Source organism: Phyllostomus hastatus, unplaced genomic scaffold (assembly GCF_019186645.2).
Source record: "Phyllostomus hastatus isolate PE091 unplaced genomic scaffold, TTU_PhHast_1.1 phas_contig_40, whole genome shotgun sequence".
NCBI lineage: Eukaryota > Metazoa > Chordata > Mammalia > Chiroptera > Phyllostomidae > Phyllostomus > Phyllostomus hastatus.
Genome location: NW_025333872.1, coordinates 64,710,937 through 64,730,972, shown reverse-complemented (window position 1 = coordinate 64,730,972; position 20,036 = coordinate 64,710,937). Strand labels below are relative to the sequence as shown.

At 39.5% G+C, this 20,036-nt stretch overlaps 1 protein-coding gene across 1 annotated transcript in view; it reads right to left on the bottom strand.

Moving 5' to 3' along the window:
* Positions 1 to 3,174: 3,174 nt before the first annotated feature.
* The window catches only part of SLC35F1 (solute carrier family 35 member F1), a 360,251-nt gene continuing 343,389 nt past the window's right edge, over positions 3,175 to 20,036 (bottom strand). The window contains exon 8 of the mRNA XM_045844241.1: positions 3,175 to 6,406. Within this exon, the coding sequence (XP_045700197.1) occupies positions 6,182 to 6,406 (225 nt within the window). The 3' untranslated portion in view covers positions 3,175 to 6,181. The remainder of the gene's footprint in view (positions 6,407 to 20,036) is intronic.

The window sequence follows — 20,036 nt, the reverse complement described above, 5'->3', positions numbered from 1 at the left end:
AGACTGTTTTGATTATTCCAGTGATTAGCCCGTTTCCTCTCTCTTTAGTAATTTCATTTAGAAAAGCAGTCATTTTAAGAACAAGTAGATTTTCTCTATTGCTTTTCTAGTTTGCTGTGAAATTGGCAGGTGGCCAACCATCTGTGAAACTGCAATTATTACTATTAGTTAAAATTTATCAAACCTCTTCAGGTACTACAGGAATAATTCCCTTGCCTACAAAGACAAGGCCAAGAAAGGCATGAACGAGACGCAACATTGCACAAAAATAGGTATCACCCCACATTTCAACCATTTAGCCCCAAATGCCAGAAATGGCATTAGGAGACAATGCTGGGGAAAGGGTAGGTGCAGAATTTCAGAATGGTTTTGATCCTCTGCCACAAGGCATCTGCTCTTCAGCATGTGTAGGAGTCTACTGCTTCCTCCTGTGGAGAATATGCATACATTCATGAATGCATTTCTTTGTCATTCAGTATATATTAAAATGTGTGGGTATTTTGGCTTCTAATATAATTACTTCTGAATAGTTCTACCAGGAGTGCCTTCTTTAACCATGTTTCTCTCTTGCTCTTAGTTTTTTACACATTTGGCAATGGAACAATGGTGGAGATGTTGAAGATATTACCATTGGAACTCCATTCACTTTTCCACCACTCACTGCTACAGATGTTTCCATGTTTCACAATGTGTGAACAATAAGATGGAAACCCAGGCCAGGGATGCCCTCCAGGAGTAAAAATCTAGTAACAATTGCTTCACCACTGTGGGCAGTGGTCCATTTCACCCTGACGTTTTACCTCAGACAACAACATCGAGTGGCAGGAAGACATGGCTGTCCACTGTGCTAACAACTCCTCATGGTGCGGGATGGGCCGACCTGTCTCTTAAAGCCATGGTGACCACACATCCAGGTTTGCCTGTAACAGATGGAGTCTTACCTATTGCCCAGACATAATTATTCATAGTGCCTGCTTTCACTCTTGAAAGTGTTAAGAGATTGGATAATGAGTTACACAGCCTACATAATATCCCGTTGTAGCTCTCCCACCTATTACTTGACCTAACACAATTTTAGCCAGTGCCATCATTTGGGGGTAATAAGTTCAAGAAGATTACTTCCCATTGTGTAAAGTAATATTTATCTATCCTGAAATTATCCTCAAAGAATTATGGGATCATCCCCAGTTTTCATGCTGAGACCCGGTGAACAAGCTCATTTTTATGCTCTTATGGATTTAGTCTCAGTCACACCAAGTCTTTTCTATCCAGATGAAAGCCCCTAGTTTTAATCTATTTGCAAAGATCTCCTCCCTCTGATCATTAGTTTTCCTTGTTATTCAGGTTCCAGTTGTGTTTGAAGGCAACTGGTCTTCAGACAATGATGACAAGCCATCTGGTAGTTGTACGGCTTTCTAGCTCCATTAAAATTTGTTTGAATTAAACATTTTGATCACATAGAGAGTAAAGGGCAGAGGCACTTTTTAGGTGGTCCATAGTGAGCCATCTATTTCTGTTTGCAGAAATATATATAGATGTAGATATAGATATAGATACAGATATAGAGAGAGAAGTCAAAGAAAAATTGAAGGGAAAAAGGAAGATCAGCACACATAATTAAGAAGCAATTTTATAAAATCAAAAACACAATTTGCAAGTAAAAGAGAGAACACTGTTTGACACCCCATGGCCAACCTAAATGGCCCAACATTTTAAGGGTTTGTAAAAAGTTCAAGTGTGCATCTAAGTGAAAATGATGATTTCTTCCTTTCCAAGAACAGGAATTTTACATGAAAAGTACTTCAGAGTAGTAGGAAAAAAAGGGGAACATTTTGTAATAGAAAACCCTTGAACTTTGTATTTCTGATTTAGAAGTGAGAGTGCATTAATAACAAGACGTGTGAGTGCCTTCTACGTGCAAGGCGTTGTTCTTAGGCACTGAAGACAGATAAGCTGGATCTGATGTCAGTTCCTGTTACTCCACACATTATAATTTGCTTTCCTATGGAACACCAAGATGACATAATAAATTACAACTTTCCTGCTGAATTTTACTTGTTTCTTTTTCTTTCATGGTAATAGTCACACAAATCACTCAAGCTCTTCCTTATTTTACCTTTGCTAGAATTTCCAAGCATTTAGGGAACCAGTTTTTTCTCTTAAGAAAATTATACTTCATTGGGGATATAGATTAAAAATGACTTAATGTATTTATTATGTATACTACTTGGACCCCTAATCCTAATTTAGGATTGCTGGGCATTTGAACACAGGCGGGGCTGAAGTTCAAATGTATTTCAGCTTTGATCCAAGAGTTTACTAAATAAAAATAAACAATACCTTAGAGAAAGATTTACATTTTTCGAGGAAAAGCTTTTTTAATCTGTGAGTCACATGTTTTCAAGCAAATCATTCTATTAAGTACATACTGTTCTAACTAGTTATACAAGCAGTTCACAATGGACTCAAATTTAAGAACATTTTACAAAAGGATCAGTGTTCTGCTGTTCCCTTTCTCCTGAAAAATGAATGTTTTTCTTTTAAAAATATTCTAAATATATAACTTGGATACTCAGTCTTTTTGGCTCACTTAATTTCTGAAGTTGGGCTGCGAACAAGAATGGTAAGAACATGAAATTAATATACAATCACCTCCAAGTATTTAAGGGGTTCCTTTACTGGAGGAGGGATGATGACAAGGTTCCGTGTAAGTTCTGGGTAGGAATGTGACGGGTCCTGCTTTATAGATGTTGTGCTCCGGAAGAATGCTCATCCTTTAAGTCTGACATTGTACCACGGGCAGTGCTCACAGGACTTCCTTCTTTATGAGAGATTGTTAATTTAGGAGTAAATTTATATTGTCCTACATGTGATTTAAATGTAGGCTTCGAGGCTGCAGCCCTAGAGCCTTCTTAGGCATCCGGATAAGTAATTAATTTTGCAAATTACAAATGTGTTCAATTTGGCCTTTTGAAGCTACAGCTCTGAGACCAACTGTGCCCTTCCTAATTTGGAAATATTTTCTTTCTGGGTTTTATTTTGACATGCACCCTGCTATCTACTTTCGTTGCTATTTCTAGCATCCCACAGGAGCTGCTTCTATGGTTGTCATAGTGCAGATAAACACTCAAGAAAAGCAAGAACTTGGTGCTTTCATAAAGCATTTATTTTTATTTGAAAACATTATACAGGCATTACATTGCCACAGCCAGTCCATAGGGGAGCATGCAAATATCAAAAATGGAGAGTTTGTTCAATTTGTGGGTGTAAATTTTCTTTTTGGTTCATATTTTCCATTTGCAGTGTCTGGATTAATGTGCTTTGTTATGTGGCTTGACAATAGAATCCTACCCATGGGGTAAAATCTGTACTGGTAGCTAGCTGGGGACTACTAAATGGTTATAAATCAAAAACAAACCCAAAACAAACAATACTACACGCTCTTTAAAAGGTTAATAGCACAAGTTAGCAATATCTAAACTAAACATCGAAACATTTTCATGGTGACACAGTGGTGCAAATGTTTCTGTTGCTTGGTCTACCCGGTTGCACACTTCAGAGTTTGGAGCGGTGGGAAGGTATGACCAAGGCAAGCTCTGTCCCCAGTGCAAAAAGTGTTCATTGAGGTGGTGAGAACCACCACTTATCTCTAGGTGGGGTTAGGAAAGCTGTGGGGTGCTTATCCAATCAAATTCTATACAAATTGCTCATCCCATTCATGGAGGAGGGGTGATGCATTGAAAACTCAATTTTTTGCTGGTGTCTACTAACGTTACAAAATTTCGGAAACAGAAACAGCTTGAGTAACTGTCTTATACCCATTTCCCACCCCACTCCCAAAGGATCAATAGTTTTAACAGAAAAAAAGTTTGTTCTCTGCTCTTTTTTTTTCCAAAGGGTTGATCTGGAACTCTTGATCTCGGACAGTACAGTGTTACCAGCCTTTCTAAATGGAGACAAACCCACACAGTGAAGTACCCCAGTGACATGAATGTCGCATGTACAAGGACACTGGATGATAAAGGGTGTACGGTGAATTCATCTTAACGCTCACACTTGATTTCCATACAATGGAATCAATTACAATATCCAAGGAAAGAATTCAAATGGCAACTTTTAGCCATCCACTGATTGCAAACATTTTTAAAATTTAAATTTTAAAAAAGATTCCCAGTCCACTGGGTCAACTAGGAAAACTTTCATCCACTTATTTCTCATAAGACTTTACTAAGCGTCTACAAATTAGTGTCATTAAAAATGAATAAAAAAGAGGAAAACATTTGGCTTAAAATAAATACTAAAAATGCAATAAATCAAGCAAATTATGCAAACCAAAGAAATGTAAACACAAAAATAAAACCACAGTCTTTAAAGGTCTTCAGGTCTGAATAGACAAAATAGTCAGAGAAAGGTATTTAATTGGTTTAAAAGGTAGCAGAGAGCAGACATTGGCAAAGTTGTTTTGAACTGATACAGCTTTAATACATACTTTTTCAGACAAAGTAAGGCATGTCTCTAAGGGGGCTGAACACAGATGACTGTAAGATCTGTATATCAGAGAAGATGAGTTTTCTTCCCTGCCTTCAAGAACAGGAGCACCTGCCCTGGGCGGAAGGCATGCAGGGGGCCACATGGGTGTCGACAGACAGCGTGGGATGCATTTGCCTCCGTATTTGGCCTTGTTCAGGCTAGGTGGGAGTCTTGACTGAGCTGCAAGCTGTCCTTCTACTTTACAGAGATACCTCTGGTGTTTTGCTTTACTTCCTTAAGATTCATTGATTTTAATTGCCCAAAGTTTCATCCATTGAAGAGTTTTTTGAATGACATGGAAGCCAGCCAAACACATATTGACATATAGAATCTATTTCTAAATCATAGAGATCTGTGATATTTCTTAATTTTCTGTGTTTTGGAGAAAGGGCTATTTTAAGGGCAATAGAATTAGACTAGTGACTTATTCCTCAGAGCCTTTTCAGGACCATGTAATATTCTCTGTATCCATAAGAACATTGGATTAGACTAGATATATTCTGTTATTGAATGGATGCCAAATATGACCAAAATGCCAAACTTTCTCATGGGTGACACCTTTACCACTACAGAGTGACTAGATCAATTGAGCTATTGTCAAAGACCGCTCCATATCAGCACCCTGACTTTGTTTGGAGGCCTCCCAGCCAACAATATTCCACAATAAAGGTGATCTGCATGCTGATGTATTTCAAAGGGTGTCACACAATTAAGATGGCAGAGAAGCATGGGTTTTTCTAACAGCTCGATTACTTTCCCTATTTCACTAAAGAAATCTAGGGAAAAAGAAAAGCAAATCTATTTTTGAAGGGGAGGATATAGAGAGGGGCAGAAATATTTTAATATATATACACACATATTACCCTCAACACAAATTATAGTACTGGGGTTTCCCATAAGCCACAGAAATGGAACGTTCCTTATCCTGTTATTTCTGGGACTTGATTAGCAGAGTCAAGGTGGCACAACAGAAAGGCAATGGCCTGGAGTAATCAGAGATCAAAGTATAAAATGGCTAACGTGTTTGTTTTATATCTATTCCTAGAATAGAGAGTTATATGGTCAGTTGCCCCTCCCCACAAGGGTCATAGCACAAAATACTCATTGAGCAGGCAATCCAACAGGGAACAGAGGAAACCATCAGCCACCAGGTCCCTAGGATAAGGAAAGTTCTCAGGGCGGAGCTCCTGTGGCATGCAGCACTCACATACACTGTGCAAAAAATAAAGTATGAGTCTTAAAAAGTGACTTGCCATAGAAAAGTGGGATTTATGTTAACTACATGTGGGTCTGGCAATAGTTTCTGTCAGGAGTACAAAACATCCTCCTGAAACTCAGTGTAGTAAGAGTAACAATAATAATACAAATAATAATAATACTTGCTTTTGATTCAAAAATTTTCACAGTAATTAATGCAGGGGGGTTGCAATCAGTATACACACAAGCGAGGTGTCTCTCCAAGTCAGGTGGATCAGAGCCTGTGTCTCCAGGGACGTTTAGCTTGTGCCTTTTACAGGCTTTTGGACTTGCTACCTTGCAGTCCACCTGTGTAAACTGCACCTAATAAATACCTTTCTCTATGTACAATACAGAGATGATGGATGGACACGTGACCACTGAGTTGCACTCAGTGGGCGGGGTGGGCCTCATCCTAGGCCACACGGACATGGGGCTCTTCTTCCGTCTCCTGGCCCAGGCTGGTGTAGGTGACCGAAGGCTCCACCTGAGCCGTGGCAGGTAAGTCCACAACAGGTCCCGAAGGGTTGCGGAACTGCTTGTACACCCGGGGGTCCTGGGCTATGTACGTGGAGGTGGAGGAGTAGATCACCAGCCCGATGAGGATGGTGAAGAAGGACAGGAGATAAAGTCCTGAAAACTAAAAAATACAACAGCAGAGCTAGTTAGCATTCAGAGCAGAAACACATATACATTAATAAAACAGAGGTGAGAGTGGAACCGTTCCCTCTTAGAACCAGGAGCTCGACGAGTGGGCCAGTGCCCTTGATGAAAAGTGAATTTGCTCTTCCTAAACTGGCTTGGTCTTACTGTTTCTCTTTACCGGGTTTTCTCCGCTCTGTGGCTAACAGAGAGAAACATGTAGCTAATTTCCCTAAAATGCCAGTGAGTACCTGATGTGGGAGAGCTAGTTAAGCACACATTAAAATACAGCAAGTAAAAAGCAAAAAAATCTCCAATATCACTCAACAAAGAGTTGGCTGTTTTTGGCTTTATTAAACCCAGTAGAAACATACACATTCCATTTAAGGTCGTAATGAAGCCATTAACAGCAAACCCCTTCTTGACACAGCTGCATCAGGGCACTCTTATGTCCCTTTAAGCCAGTCAAGACTGTCTTCACAGTAGAAACTGTTATTTGACTGTTTTCACATTAGATTATCCTTGGAGGGGGGAAAAGCCTATAACATTCCATTCTTACCCTGCTAATCTAAAAACAAAGCCAAACAGGGCTGTATATATAGCATTTTGCTTCCTAAACTACTTGCTTGACAGTTCATAGAGTTTTGTAAGAAAAAAAATGATTTATGTAAGTGCCATAAAATTTACATATGTTTTTGAAAAACTACAACTTCTGAACCTTCTTGAGTAGTTACACTGGAAGTAGCTACTTGAGTAGTTACTGGGGGAGAGTGAGGTAACAATATGTGTTTCCATTTCTTTTGTTTCATTCATTCATTCATTCCATTCAACAAATGGTTTCTTCTATATATCAAACATTGAAATTAGTAATGGAAAAAAGCAATGAAAACATATGGTCCTTACCATCAAGAACTTAATATTCTCAGTGGAGAAGCAGGAGTTTACAGACAAACAAAAACAACACAAGCACAGTGGCTGGCCAAATCCCATTTCAGTCAATAGCTACTGTCCCCAACTTGACCATGTGCTGCTTCCAAGCAACCTGATTTTCTTATTTATGCTCATATTCTAAAAGAACTAACAACTGGTATAAAGACAAAAGTTCAGTAGAAGCAGGAAGAAAGAAGAACAAGAAAGGATCCAGCAAATGTATGAAGTAAGTTGCAGGGCTACAATAGTTAAAAGATGGTTGTAATAGGAAAGGCAGTTTTGAAAAAGGCACATAGAAAAGCCAGTCCTGTGGCTAAGGTTCCTGCCATGGGGGTTGGTCTTCTTTCTTTCTTTCTTCTTTAGCTAAAACTAAAGATCATTTTCTGCTTTTCTTTGCAGGAAGAAAATCATATGATTATACTTCTTCAGTTGGATTTACATATGAGGCTCAGCCTGTCACAGCTTCCCTTAATTAACTTGAAACAATTACTAGGAAAAGAAGACCCCTAACCCAGCAGTGTTGTATACCATCTCAGGAAACCTATTTACCCCCAAATGTGTTTCCTGAAACTCTGCATTCAGGAGGTTCATCCTTTATCTGAAACTTTGGTGAATGAAATGGGTTTCTTCCTAATTTGACCATAATTTCAAATATCTTGTTAATGACTTTCCTTTTCAAAATTCTACTCATGCCTAGTCCTGGCTGTGTGGCCCAGTTGGTTGAGCATCATCTTGTACACCAAAAGGCTGCTGGTTCAAGCCCCAGTGAAGGCACATGCCTAGGTTGCAGGTTCAATCCCTGGTTGAGGCAACCAATTGATGATTCTCTGTCTCTCTCCCTCCCTTCTCCTCTTCCTAAAGTCAAAGAGCATGTCCTCAAGTGAAGAAAACATACAAAATAAAACAAACAACAACAAAAAACTCCACTCGTGCCCCTTTAGTTTTGAGTGGAGAGCACTGCAGTCTAGATCTGAGCCTACCTTTGCTGCAACTGATGGAGGCAGAGAGATTAAGAGTGGGGCTCTGAGGTTTGAACTGCATTCTATTATAAACTGGATTTAAATCTCAGCTCCCAAACTTTCTAGCTGTCATTTTGGACATGTTTCTTGCCCTTTGCAGGTCAATGTTTCCTTATCAGTAAAGGGAGGACAATAATTGTACCTACTCTGCAGGGGAGCTGATAAAGATTAAAGATGATCCCAGTGCCTACCTTGCAGCCAGCATTCAACTCAGTCTGGCTTCATTGCTGTTATTATTATTAATGTTTTGTTGTTATTTTTATAGCATGCTCTTATAATCAATGATTACTAATATTAAATTGCCTTTCTCTCATAATCCCTTGACTTGAGACTGTGTCTCTCTTGACCAGGGGGAGGAGCAGAGCCAGGCATAGTGTAGGCATCAAGTAAATGTTATGTGCTGTTTATTTTTATTTTGAATAGAGAAGTTTCAGAATCGAGAAAGAAAAAACTAAAAAGCAGCCAGTACCAATGATATATTTTACATGTTTTAGCTTTAAACTTTGTAACCCAATGTCATTTTCCAGACATAAAATGTTAAACTAAAACTCACTGAAAGGGAAGTCATAGTATTGATCCTAAATCATTGGCTCCAAAAGCCATCTTCAAACCTGGGGTCTGTCAGAGGAGAGTGGTAAGACAGTGACTTAGGGGGAGAATGTGGGGGGCGAGAGTCTGGGCGGAGGACTGAGGGCTGCTGATCGGTGGATTTAGCAAACTTGGGGTGAACAAACTTGGAATTTAAAATAATGTAGGGGTAGGAACGGAAAGAGATCTGATACAGTGTACCGGCAGGAAGGATTTGAATTCCTCATAACTTCTGACTTTGGCTCACATATCCTGACTTGATCAATATGGCAAGTATTTTAATATCCATTTTTTTTCCTAAAGCTAATGCCTTTGCCATTGTAAGAAAGGCTACCTGAATTTTTCCTTTTTTGGACATGGGACCATCAAATTGAGTGGTAAATTCACTACAAAGTATTTTTCTGGGACATACATTTAGAATGACAACATACCTGCACTTTATTTTCAATGAACTTCCATTTAATTCATATAGAATTTACACTAAAACAGTCAAAATATAGAGAGCATGAAATTTTATATGGCTGAAGCATCTTGGAAGTCACCCAAGAGATTTCATTAATAGATGGTAGAGAAAGTTTTTATTTAACACATTAGCCCAAAAAAGGGGTAGAAAGGCATTACTATTAACCTGGATCAATATTGAAAGTTAGAAATAACAACAGGAAGGTTGGATTTGTTAAAAAGTAAGTAAAAGATTCTTTTTTATTCTTTAGATTGATAGAAAAATAATTTAATCAGAGTTCCTAATAGGATGACCCTCAGCTCTGAATGCCACACTTACCCTGATAGAGCATTCTTTAAAAAAGAAAGAAACAAACAAACAAACCAATCAGTCAAAAAAAGTTTGTATATTCTCAGCTGGGTAACATGTTATCTGCAAAGAAATATTCATGTCTAATTCCCTAATAAAGAGAACAAGAATGTCTCTGGAACTCTGGGGCGGGGCGGGTACCGAAAGCCACCTCTGAGTTTCAGACATGGCGAGTTACAGGCAGAGGCTTGCTGTCTCCATTCAAGAACGTGGGCTGCTGTCTGAAGTGTACTTGGCATCCTCCCCCAGCCAACAACAGGCCATCAGGAGATGCTCTATATTCTGTGCTGCAGACGTATTTCTGCTTGCATCAGATCTGACCTGGAGCTTTGAGGAGCTGAGAGGACACACTGTGCATTTACACTACCACACTGCACCCTCTATTTGCTTTGCTGCTGCTGTTTCCAACATGACGGGTCCCTTTGCTCACACAGGTCAGAGAGCACTCACGGCACATGAGGAGAATGCCCGTGTGCTGCTCGGGCAGTCTGACTGGGACACAAGCCATTGTCCAGCAGGGGCGGCATGGAAGATGGATGATAAGGTGGTACAGAGCTCTTCAGCCCCCAACTAGGGATGAAGCCTAGCCCTGAGCCAGCTGGCATCTCAATATGACTACTATCAGCTAACGGGACATGCAGCACATCAGTGAAGGACAGGCCAAATTTTCATTTTAGTTTTGGTATTAAATATCTAGGTTGAGTTTTAATAAACTAATGACTTTAATGTCCCTGAGCTTATACAAACTTGAAAGCCACATGGTTTTAAGAGCCATTTCAAAGTATATTTATAAATATATCAATTAGGCCATGTGAGGAAGAGAACAATTTTCAAGGGCAGTTCTCTTTTTCCAGCTTGACTGAGAAGAGACAGGGAGGAGCAGAGGTGAATATGGCAAACCACAGAGAGGGGGAAGGGGAAGGAGGCAGTGACTCTGGGTCGAAGCTCTACTTTTAGTGAATGTATGTACCAGTCACTTCAGTACGGTGGGCCTGGTTTTTCCTTATTTCCCGTCCTTTTATGTTGTATGTCTGTGTCTAATAACAGCTTTTACAAGGTCTGATATTAGACTCTGGTCATTTTGGCTCAATGACTTCACTTGGGCATATTACCAAGCAGAACTAATTTTGAATTAACAAATAATAAAAAGTAAATCTTCTTTGAGCTCTTACAAAGAGATGTACCACAGTTCTGCCTGCAAAACAAAACAAAAGAAAGATTCAATGGAAAAAAACAAACTACCTCACCCAGGAAGTAGAGGAAGACCAGAAAAGAGTAGCTGGTGAGGTCTCTCAGGAAATGGGGGTACAGGATAATGGGACTTGTGTGAAGCTATTGGAGTTATCTGAGAAAAAGGAAAGATTTACATTTAGATATAATTTAGGTCTAATTTGGAGAACCTAAGGAGCTTAGAGAAAATACAGTTGGAAGGAAGGACAAAACAAAGTCAAACTAGAAAGAAAAAAGATACAGGTAAAGATAAAGAAGTTTCTCAATACCTATGAGGAAAGGGAACTGCAGAACTAGATAACCAAAAAAGTAATGATTCTATCCTACAATGAATTAAGCCAGCAAGTATTTTCTCTGTCTTTTAATTTTTTATACGTGTGTGTGTGCGTGTGCCCCCCCCACCCCCACCCCACCCCACCGCCCCGTGAGCTTCTACTCCTGACCTGATAGGATCTGCCTTCTGAGCTTTACTGGGGAGAACCTAAGAAAACTGAGAGAACATTACCCCTGAAGCCTTTTCCTGCACAAACAATGAGCAAGGGACAACACTTTCAAGCATTCGTGTGTTCCCAAGGCTATCTATTATGAAGGGAGGAAGGACCAGTATCTCAGACCATAGCTCAAAGGTGGCATTATTGCTAACATTTCAAAAGACAATCATCTTGCCCAAACAAGAGGGTTTTGTTGGACATGAGCCTGACATTGAAAGAGGCATATGTACCATTTGGAGACATGATAGTGGTTGGAGTTGAAACTGGTTTCTGAACTGCATAAGGAAGCTAGCTATTCAGGGATTTTGAAGATATTTCTAAGTGTTCTTAGACATGGCTTTCATGTGGAAATATTTCACATAAACAAAGGCTATGTGGCCACAGTGATTTCCTTTCTAGTTCTTATTCAAGTTTATCCTTTTGAACAGATACAGATATAATTAAGCTTTTCCACATTTTTAACTCCTTAGCAGAAAACATCTAGGAAGGAAGGGGCTGGAAACCTGCAAACTTAGCAGCTGCACCAGCAGTCAGTGCGACCATCAGACAGTAGAACAATAAAGGGCAGCGACTGGTCGTTCCCAAGAGTAAGTAGCACAGGCTGGCAAATGTGAAGTTTAAGAGCTGCTCAGAAGAATCCCCATGTAGGGAGAGTGGCCTGGCAATTTCAGCAAGCAAGCTATGCCTAGGAAAAATGAGACTGTTAATTAAGTTTGTAATAACTGTCCTGAATACTCTCCAATGTTAAAAAATGAAAAGAGTACTTTCCCTTATACTTCCATACTCTGTGATATAAAATGCACATATAATCAACTGGCACATCTAACCATGACTTCTAGAACAAGAAGGAATAAATAAACCCAATTCTGTTTCAAACAGAACCAGATTACACAGTTTGGAAGTTCTAGGTACCAGAGTAGTTTAAAGAAAGACCCATCAGTGACTAAATAAAATGCCAATGAAAGGCGTGAATCATAATTAAATGTAATTCAGCCATAGTGTTTTAAAGTCCAATTTTTACACGATTTTTTAAATCATTGTTCAAGTATAGTTGTCTCCATTTTCCTGCCCCCACTTTCCTTCGCCCCACCCCTCACCTCCCACTCTCAATCCTTCCCCCCTTTGGCTTTGTCCATGGGTCCTTTATACATGTTTCCTGACAACCCATCCCTTTCTTCCCCCCATTATATTCCTATCCACTCCCCTCTGGTTACTGTCAGTTTGTTCTTTATTTCAATGTCTCTGGTTATATTTTGCTTGCTTGTTTGTTTTGTTGATTAGGTTCCACTTATAGGTGAGATCATATGGTATTTGTCTTTCACCATCTGTCTTATTTCACTTAGCATAATGCTCTCCAGTTCCATCCATGCTGTCACGAAGGGTAGAAGCTCCTTCTTGAGACACCAGTTCAAAAGAACCTATGCACCCCAGTGTTCATAGCAGCACAATTTACAACAGCCAAGAGCTGGAAGCAACCTAATTGCCCATCACTAAATGAGTGGATCAAAAAACTGGTACACTTATACAATGGAATAAAGTTCAATTTTGATGAGACTGGTATAAATGGATTTGGGGAGCCCAAGTTCTCTTGAGTCCTCACTTTATACATGGATTGAAGGGTGACCTTTTGGCAACAATCTTGGAGGGGAAAAAAACAATCTGCTGAGTGTCCTGGGGTGGCAGGGAGAGGACAGTTCAGCAATGACAGCACAACTCTCGGCAGCCACGTGTGTCTCAGAGGGCTGTGGACCACACCTGGAGCTTGGGAGTGGGATGCTGGGGAGTGGAACCAGAGGAAGCTGGTCATTACTGGGCCAGCAGCGAGCTGGGGCCTGGTTGGGATCTCGTGACAAAAGCCTCTGCCTGGCCCTGATCCGTGGCTGCTGGGTCAGCGCCAATTGCTATTTGGGGCAAGGAGACTAGACAGACCTGGCTCTGCAGAGATGCCAACATAAACAAGTTGATGCTCGGCCTCCTAATTTGGCTCTGTGATAAATTAAAAAAATCATTTTATTATTATTAAGAATATTAAAAATGCAAAAGTTCTGCTTCTGAGTTTACTGAACTGAAAATAAATTGCCTGGAGAAGCCAAAGCTTTTCAAATTCTTTGGAACTGCTTTATTATTCCTTTGTCTCCTACTCTTGTCTCCTCTCATTTCTCCTCTTTCCATGTTTTCCTCATTTTTTTTTAGAAGAAAAGGGCTAAATCTCTCTGGTTAAATATCGCATAATTCTTTTTTCTAGGTCACAGCATGGAAAATACCAAATGTGGGCATGGCACACAGTCCACTGTCAGCACCATAATCGGTCGTCTTTAGAGGCCAAGAATGCTTACCCTGCCCCTCCCCACCCATTTTTCTCCAACCAGGAGAGAGGAAGTAACCCCAAATTCTTCTAATCAACACAGAAAATTAATCAGTTAGTGCCCCAGTCAAAATGCCAAATGGTCCCTTCACCCATATCGGAAAGCCAAGGCCCAGCTAAGATGTAAATACTTGGGAAACGATTTATTCTCCAGGTATCACTTTGTTAAGGAGAGAAGCAGCCACCAGAGCTTTTGCCTCTCTGTGTCCTGACACTGTCACCAGGTATGGGCTGTGTCCCCCACTATGATTCTGGTCCTATTTATCAGGACTTCTGTTTGGTTTGCAAAACCAATTCATTCGGCAGAATAATTTGTGTAGTCAGTCACATCTGAGGCCAATAAGGGTTCTTTCACAGGCAAATGTCTTCCCCTGTGGGTAATTTCACACATGAGTACATGACAGGGAGCTACAAATGGATTTCTGTCATTATCTTTTATATGACAAACAGACATTTTCACTTGGTTTGATGAACTGATAGAAATCCTCATTCATACAGATTTTGATTCTCTGCATTCTCACAGATGAGACAGTAATAGTCACACCGGAAGTGGAATAAAAGGGGCTACTCTGTGGGAGTGTTTAATTATAGGTTCAGTCACAAAAAGGCTGCGTGATGGCTGATTTATGTCACCTTCCCATGCTTCCTTCTTGTCAGTAGTAAAAAGGGATGACAATTGTGTGCAAGGCACACTGAGAAGCGGCCTTCAGGCCGTTTGGACTCTTGCGTCACAAGACATCTGTTCTCTCTGCACACAACACAGGGATAGGTGCACACTGGGCTGGACTGATTTTGCAGGAAACTGAATTTAAGCTAGTGAAAGATGGTTTACAGAAGTGGGAATGTTGCTGCTCATCGCATCCTCGAGAACCCTTGGTCCATTACAATGGAACCAAGAGCTAGAAATGGGAGTGGCCCCACTCACTATTACCTCTAGTGATCCACAAGTAAAACTGTTCTTCCTGTCACTGCAAACTTGTGCTTTGCTGATCTAGAAGTCTTAGTCCCAAAGACAGGAATATTTCCACCAGGAGACACAGTAATGACTCGATGAAACTTCTGAAAATTAAGACTGCCACCCAGCCACTTAGGGCTCCTCGTGCTTCTCAATGAACAGGCAAAGAAGGGGGGTTTTGTTACTGTGCTGACTGGGGTGATTGATCTTGGTTACCAAAGAGAGATTGGGCTGCTGCATCACAATGGAGCTAAAGAAGAGTATGTCTGGAATACATGAGATCTCTTAGGCATCTCTAAGAATTACCATGCCTGTGACCGAGTCAATGGAGAATTTTGACAGCCCAGCTCAGGCAGGACTACCAATGGCCCAGACCCTATAGCAATGAATATTGAGTAACCCTACCAGGTAAACAAGCAGGACCAGCTGATGTGTTTGCTGAGCGACAAATGGAACACAGAAGGAAGAGTAGAAATAGGTAGTTAAAAATACCAGGTAAATCATATGACCAGTTACAGAAATGAGGGCTGTAATTGTTACTACTAGTATTTGTTCCTTGTTTTGCTAATGTTTGTGCATGTATGAAATAACTTTGTTTTCTCTTTTTTCTTTTACCTTAATCATATAAGATGTAATCACTTTACATCATAGTATTCAAATATTGTTATTTTTATATCATAGTATTTCAATTACAGGATATCAAGGAAAAGAGTGAACATCCCCCAAGATGTTTGCATTCTCTTCTGGGGAAAATGTTAGTGTGTTTTCAGTTGCGTGCAGGATAGTTTTATCATGTCACACAAAACCATGAACTTACTATTGTCTTTATTTCGAGATTAAGTGTGATTTAAGGAGATGTTTACATGGGTGATAAGACATAGACTTGAAATAGCTAATTTGATTTGTCAACTTGGCTAGGCCACAGCAACTAGATATTTAGTCAAACACCAGTCTAGGTGTTGCTGTGAAAGTATTTTGCAGATAAGATTAACTTTAAATCAGTAGACTTCGACTAAAGCAGGTAACGCTCAATAAGGCAGATGGGCCTCATCCAATCAGTTCAAAGCCTTTCACAAAAAGACTGAGGTCCCCTGAGGGAGAAGGAATTCTGCCTTTGGACTCCAGCTGCAACACCAATGTTTCCCTGGGTCTCTAGCCTGCTGGCTTGCCCTGCAGATTTAGAACTTGCCAGTCTCTACAGGAGTGTGAGCCAATTCCTAAAAATAAATCTCTATCTCTATCTCTCTCTAACTTATCTATGTCTGTAGATTTAGATAGTTGAGATAGACACAAAAACACATATCCTAATGGCTATGATTCTCTGAAGAACCCTAATATAATTAATGATATAAAAATCTGTTATAGTAAAGGTCTTGATGCTGATGTAAACATTCATGACAATTTCTCTCTGTGGCAAGTTTTAGCAGTGGGATGTTTAATGACATTTCCCAGCAAATAACAAGTGGTGGTTCTCAGTGTGGGCTCTAGAGTCAGAATTCTGGTGTCTGTGTCTCTGTTTTCCACATCCTTGTTTTGCGGTCTTGCATAAGATCCTTACCTCTCCATGACTCAAGTCACTCACTCATTAGTTAACAAAGGATAACAGTGTGTGGCACATAGTAAATGTTCAATAAATGTCAGCTATTGTTATGTTTACATCACGAAGAGTAACTGTTAAAGCAAAGATAGATAAAAGCTTTCCTCAAGAGTCTTTTCTGAATCAAGCATGAATCAAGTTGAACTGCAAATGCATTTACTGAACTGGCTTATTTAAAAGAATCACAACAATCAATCCCTTAGGAATGGAAGGCTTTTGTGTCAATGTAAATAATAAACCCCTGGTTTATAGGCTCAGCGTTTGGACTTATTTATGTTCAGTTTTCTTACAATGATGCATAATTATAGAAGTCAGAGGAATCCTCATAAATTCTTATTCGGCTTCACCTTGTTTAATGATTTTGAGCAACTATTCCCTATTCACACACATTGTGTTGGAGCATCCATGAGTACATGTGACCAAGTTAGCGATTTATTTTGCTCCCTTGGTGTGGTAAGCTGCAAAGTGGTCCTGCAAAATATATCCTAGTCTCTGGAACCTTTGAATGTTAGTCACCCTATTTGGAAATAGGTCTTTGCAGATGTGATTAAGTAAAAGATCTTAAGATGATAGATTTTCCTGGGTGCTATGGAATGAATTGTGCTCCCTCACACACAAATTTGTATGTTGAAGTCATGACCCCCAAAGTGGCAGTACTTACACAAGGGGCCACCCAACGAGCAAAAGTTCCAGACTAGATGACTTTACAGATGAATTTTACCGAACGTACAAAGAACTAGCACCCATCCTCAAACTATTCCAAAAAATTCAAGAGGAGGGAAGACTCCCAAGCTCATGCCATGAGGTCAGTGTTATCCTATTTCCAAAACCAGATAAAGACACTATAGAGAAAGAAAATTGTAGGCCAATATCCCCAATGAACATAGATGCCAAAATTCTCAACAAAAGGTTAGCAAACTGGATCCAGCAATACATTAAACAGATCCTGTACCATGAGCAAGTGGGATTTATTTTGGGATGCAAGGTTGGTACGATATCTGCAAATCAATAAATGGGATATGCCACATAAACAAAGCGAAAGACAAAAATCACATGATCATATCAAAAGAAACAGAAAAAACAGTAGATAAAATCCAGCACTTATTTATGATAAAAGCTCTCAGCAAAGTGTGAATAGAAGGAATATAACATAATAAAAGGTATAAATGACAAACCCACAGCCAACATTATACTCAATGGGAAAAATCTAAAAGCATTTCTGTTAAGATCAGGAACAAAACAGAGATGTCCATTTCACCACTCTTATTCAACATAGTACTAGAAGTCCTGGCCACAGTGGTCAGAGAGGAAGAAGAAACAAAAGGCATCCAAATTGGAAAGGAAGAAATAAAACTATCACTATTTGCAGATGGCATGACACTGTACATGGAGAACCCTGAAGATGCCAGCAAAAAAACTACTAAAACTGGTAAATGAATTCAGTAAAGTACCAGGATACAAACTAAATATCTAGCATTCAGTAGCAATTTTAAACACCAATAATGAACTATCAGAAAGGAACACTAAGAAAAGAATCCCAGTTTGGCATCATAAAAAATAAAATATCTAGGAATAAATTTAATCAAGGATGTAAAAGACCTGTACTCAGAAAATTTTAAGACACTGAAGAAAGAAATTGAAAAAGATACAAATAAGTGAAAGAATACACCGTATTCATGGACTGGAAAAATTAAGATCATTAAAATGTCATACTTCCCAAAAGAATGTATAGATTCAATGCAATTCCTATCAAAACACCAATGGCATATTTCACAGAACTAGAACAAATATTCCAAAAACATATAGAACCACAAATGATAGCCCACTGAATGAGAAAACATATTCACAATAATACATCTGATAAAGGATTAATATCTAAAATGTATAAAGAACTTATATAACTCAACCCAAAAACAAACAATTCAATGAAGAAATGGGCACAAGACCTGAATAAACACTTCTCCAAAGAGAGCATACAGATGGCCAACAGACATATGAAAAGATGCTCAGCACCACTAATTATCAAAGAAATGCAAATGAAAACCACAATGAGATATGACCTCACACCTGTCAGAATGGCTTCCATCAATAAATCAGCAAATAACAAGTGTTGGTGAGGATGTGGAGAAAAGGGAACCCTTGTGCACTGTTGGTGGGAATGCAGATTAGGGCAGCCACTGTGAAGTTCCCTCAAAATTTATAAATGGAAGTGCCTTAGGACTCTGTACCAGGCACCGTTTGGTGGGATTTACATTATTCACCTTCTTAATAACTCATGAGGAAGCCCTGATTTCCCACTCCCTTTCTAAGGGGAAGACACGGAAGCACAGTATGGCGGGCAAGAGCCAGGTGCAGGTTGAAGCCCTGGGGGCACAGGCACTCAGGAATACTGGTTAGGCTGTTAGAGGTCATCCGGGTGTCTCAATTTTGCTCAAAGTGCAGTGAGAAAGAAGTATCAAAGGGTCTTCAGCAGAAGAGAGTATAATCTGATTTGTGTTTTAAAAGGATCGCCCTAGCTGCTAATGGGTGTTTAATTGTGGAGAGGAATAAATGGAAGCAGGAAGACCAAGAGGCTATTAGAACAGTCTAATGAGAGACAGTAGTGGTTTGGACTAAGATGATGGCAACAGAGATAGAAGAGAATCCATTTTGGAGGAGGAGCAACAGGATTTGTTAATGGATTAGATGTGGGGAGTAAAGGAAAAAGAAATTAAGGCTGAATCTCAATTACTGAAGCTGACCATTCTGAAGGCATGTGATTATTTTCTAAGCCTTCCTCATGGCGCATGTATTGTCCTATTTTCATGTATCATCTCTTTAAACAGAGAGGATTTACACTTAACATCTTCTACAGCATAAAAATAAACTGTGTGTTATTGTAGGTATAATTCCTGCCAGTACTTAATCTATAAAAAGCTCCCATTTCTCCATTGCTCTCCTTTTTTTTCCAGCCTGACAAATATTCTAAGAAGAGAACCATATTTAAGAAAGTACAATTAATAATGATTCCAAATTAAGTATGACATCTTAGCCAACAAAGCCACTGTCTACTTCTTAAGTATTTTCTTGTACAGACAATTCCTGATTTATGATGGTTTGACTTAAATTGTCAACTTTATGATGGTACAAAAGCTATACAGATTCAATGGAAACTACTTTGAATTAAGAATTTTTATCTTTTCCCAGGCTAGTGATACACAGTAAGATACTCTCTCGTGATGCAGGATGGGGGCAGTGAGCTGCTGCTCCCAGTCAGCTTCAGGATCACCAGGGTAAATGTCTGAGACCTTACAGTGTATTCATTGTGTTAGATGCTTTTGCCCAACTATAGGCTAATATGCGCTTTGAGTAAGGTACATTAGGCTAAGCTATGATGTTTGATATGTTAGGTATATTAAATGCATTTTCAACTTAGGTTCAACTTACGATGGGTTTATCAGGATGAAACTCTAGGTAAGTCAAGGGATATCTGTATATTGTCTCATTTTATTTTTAAAACACTGACCTCTGAGAAAAGTAGGGAGTACCATGATGATCTTGGAAGGACAGCTGACACAATGCTCAGAGACCTTGACCCTCCACTCAATTCTCTTCCCATCTCCTAATTGCTTAGTTAACAGCATTGCAACATAATATATTTCT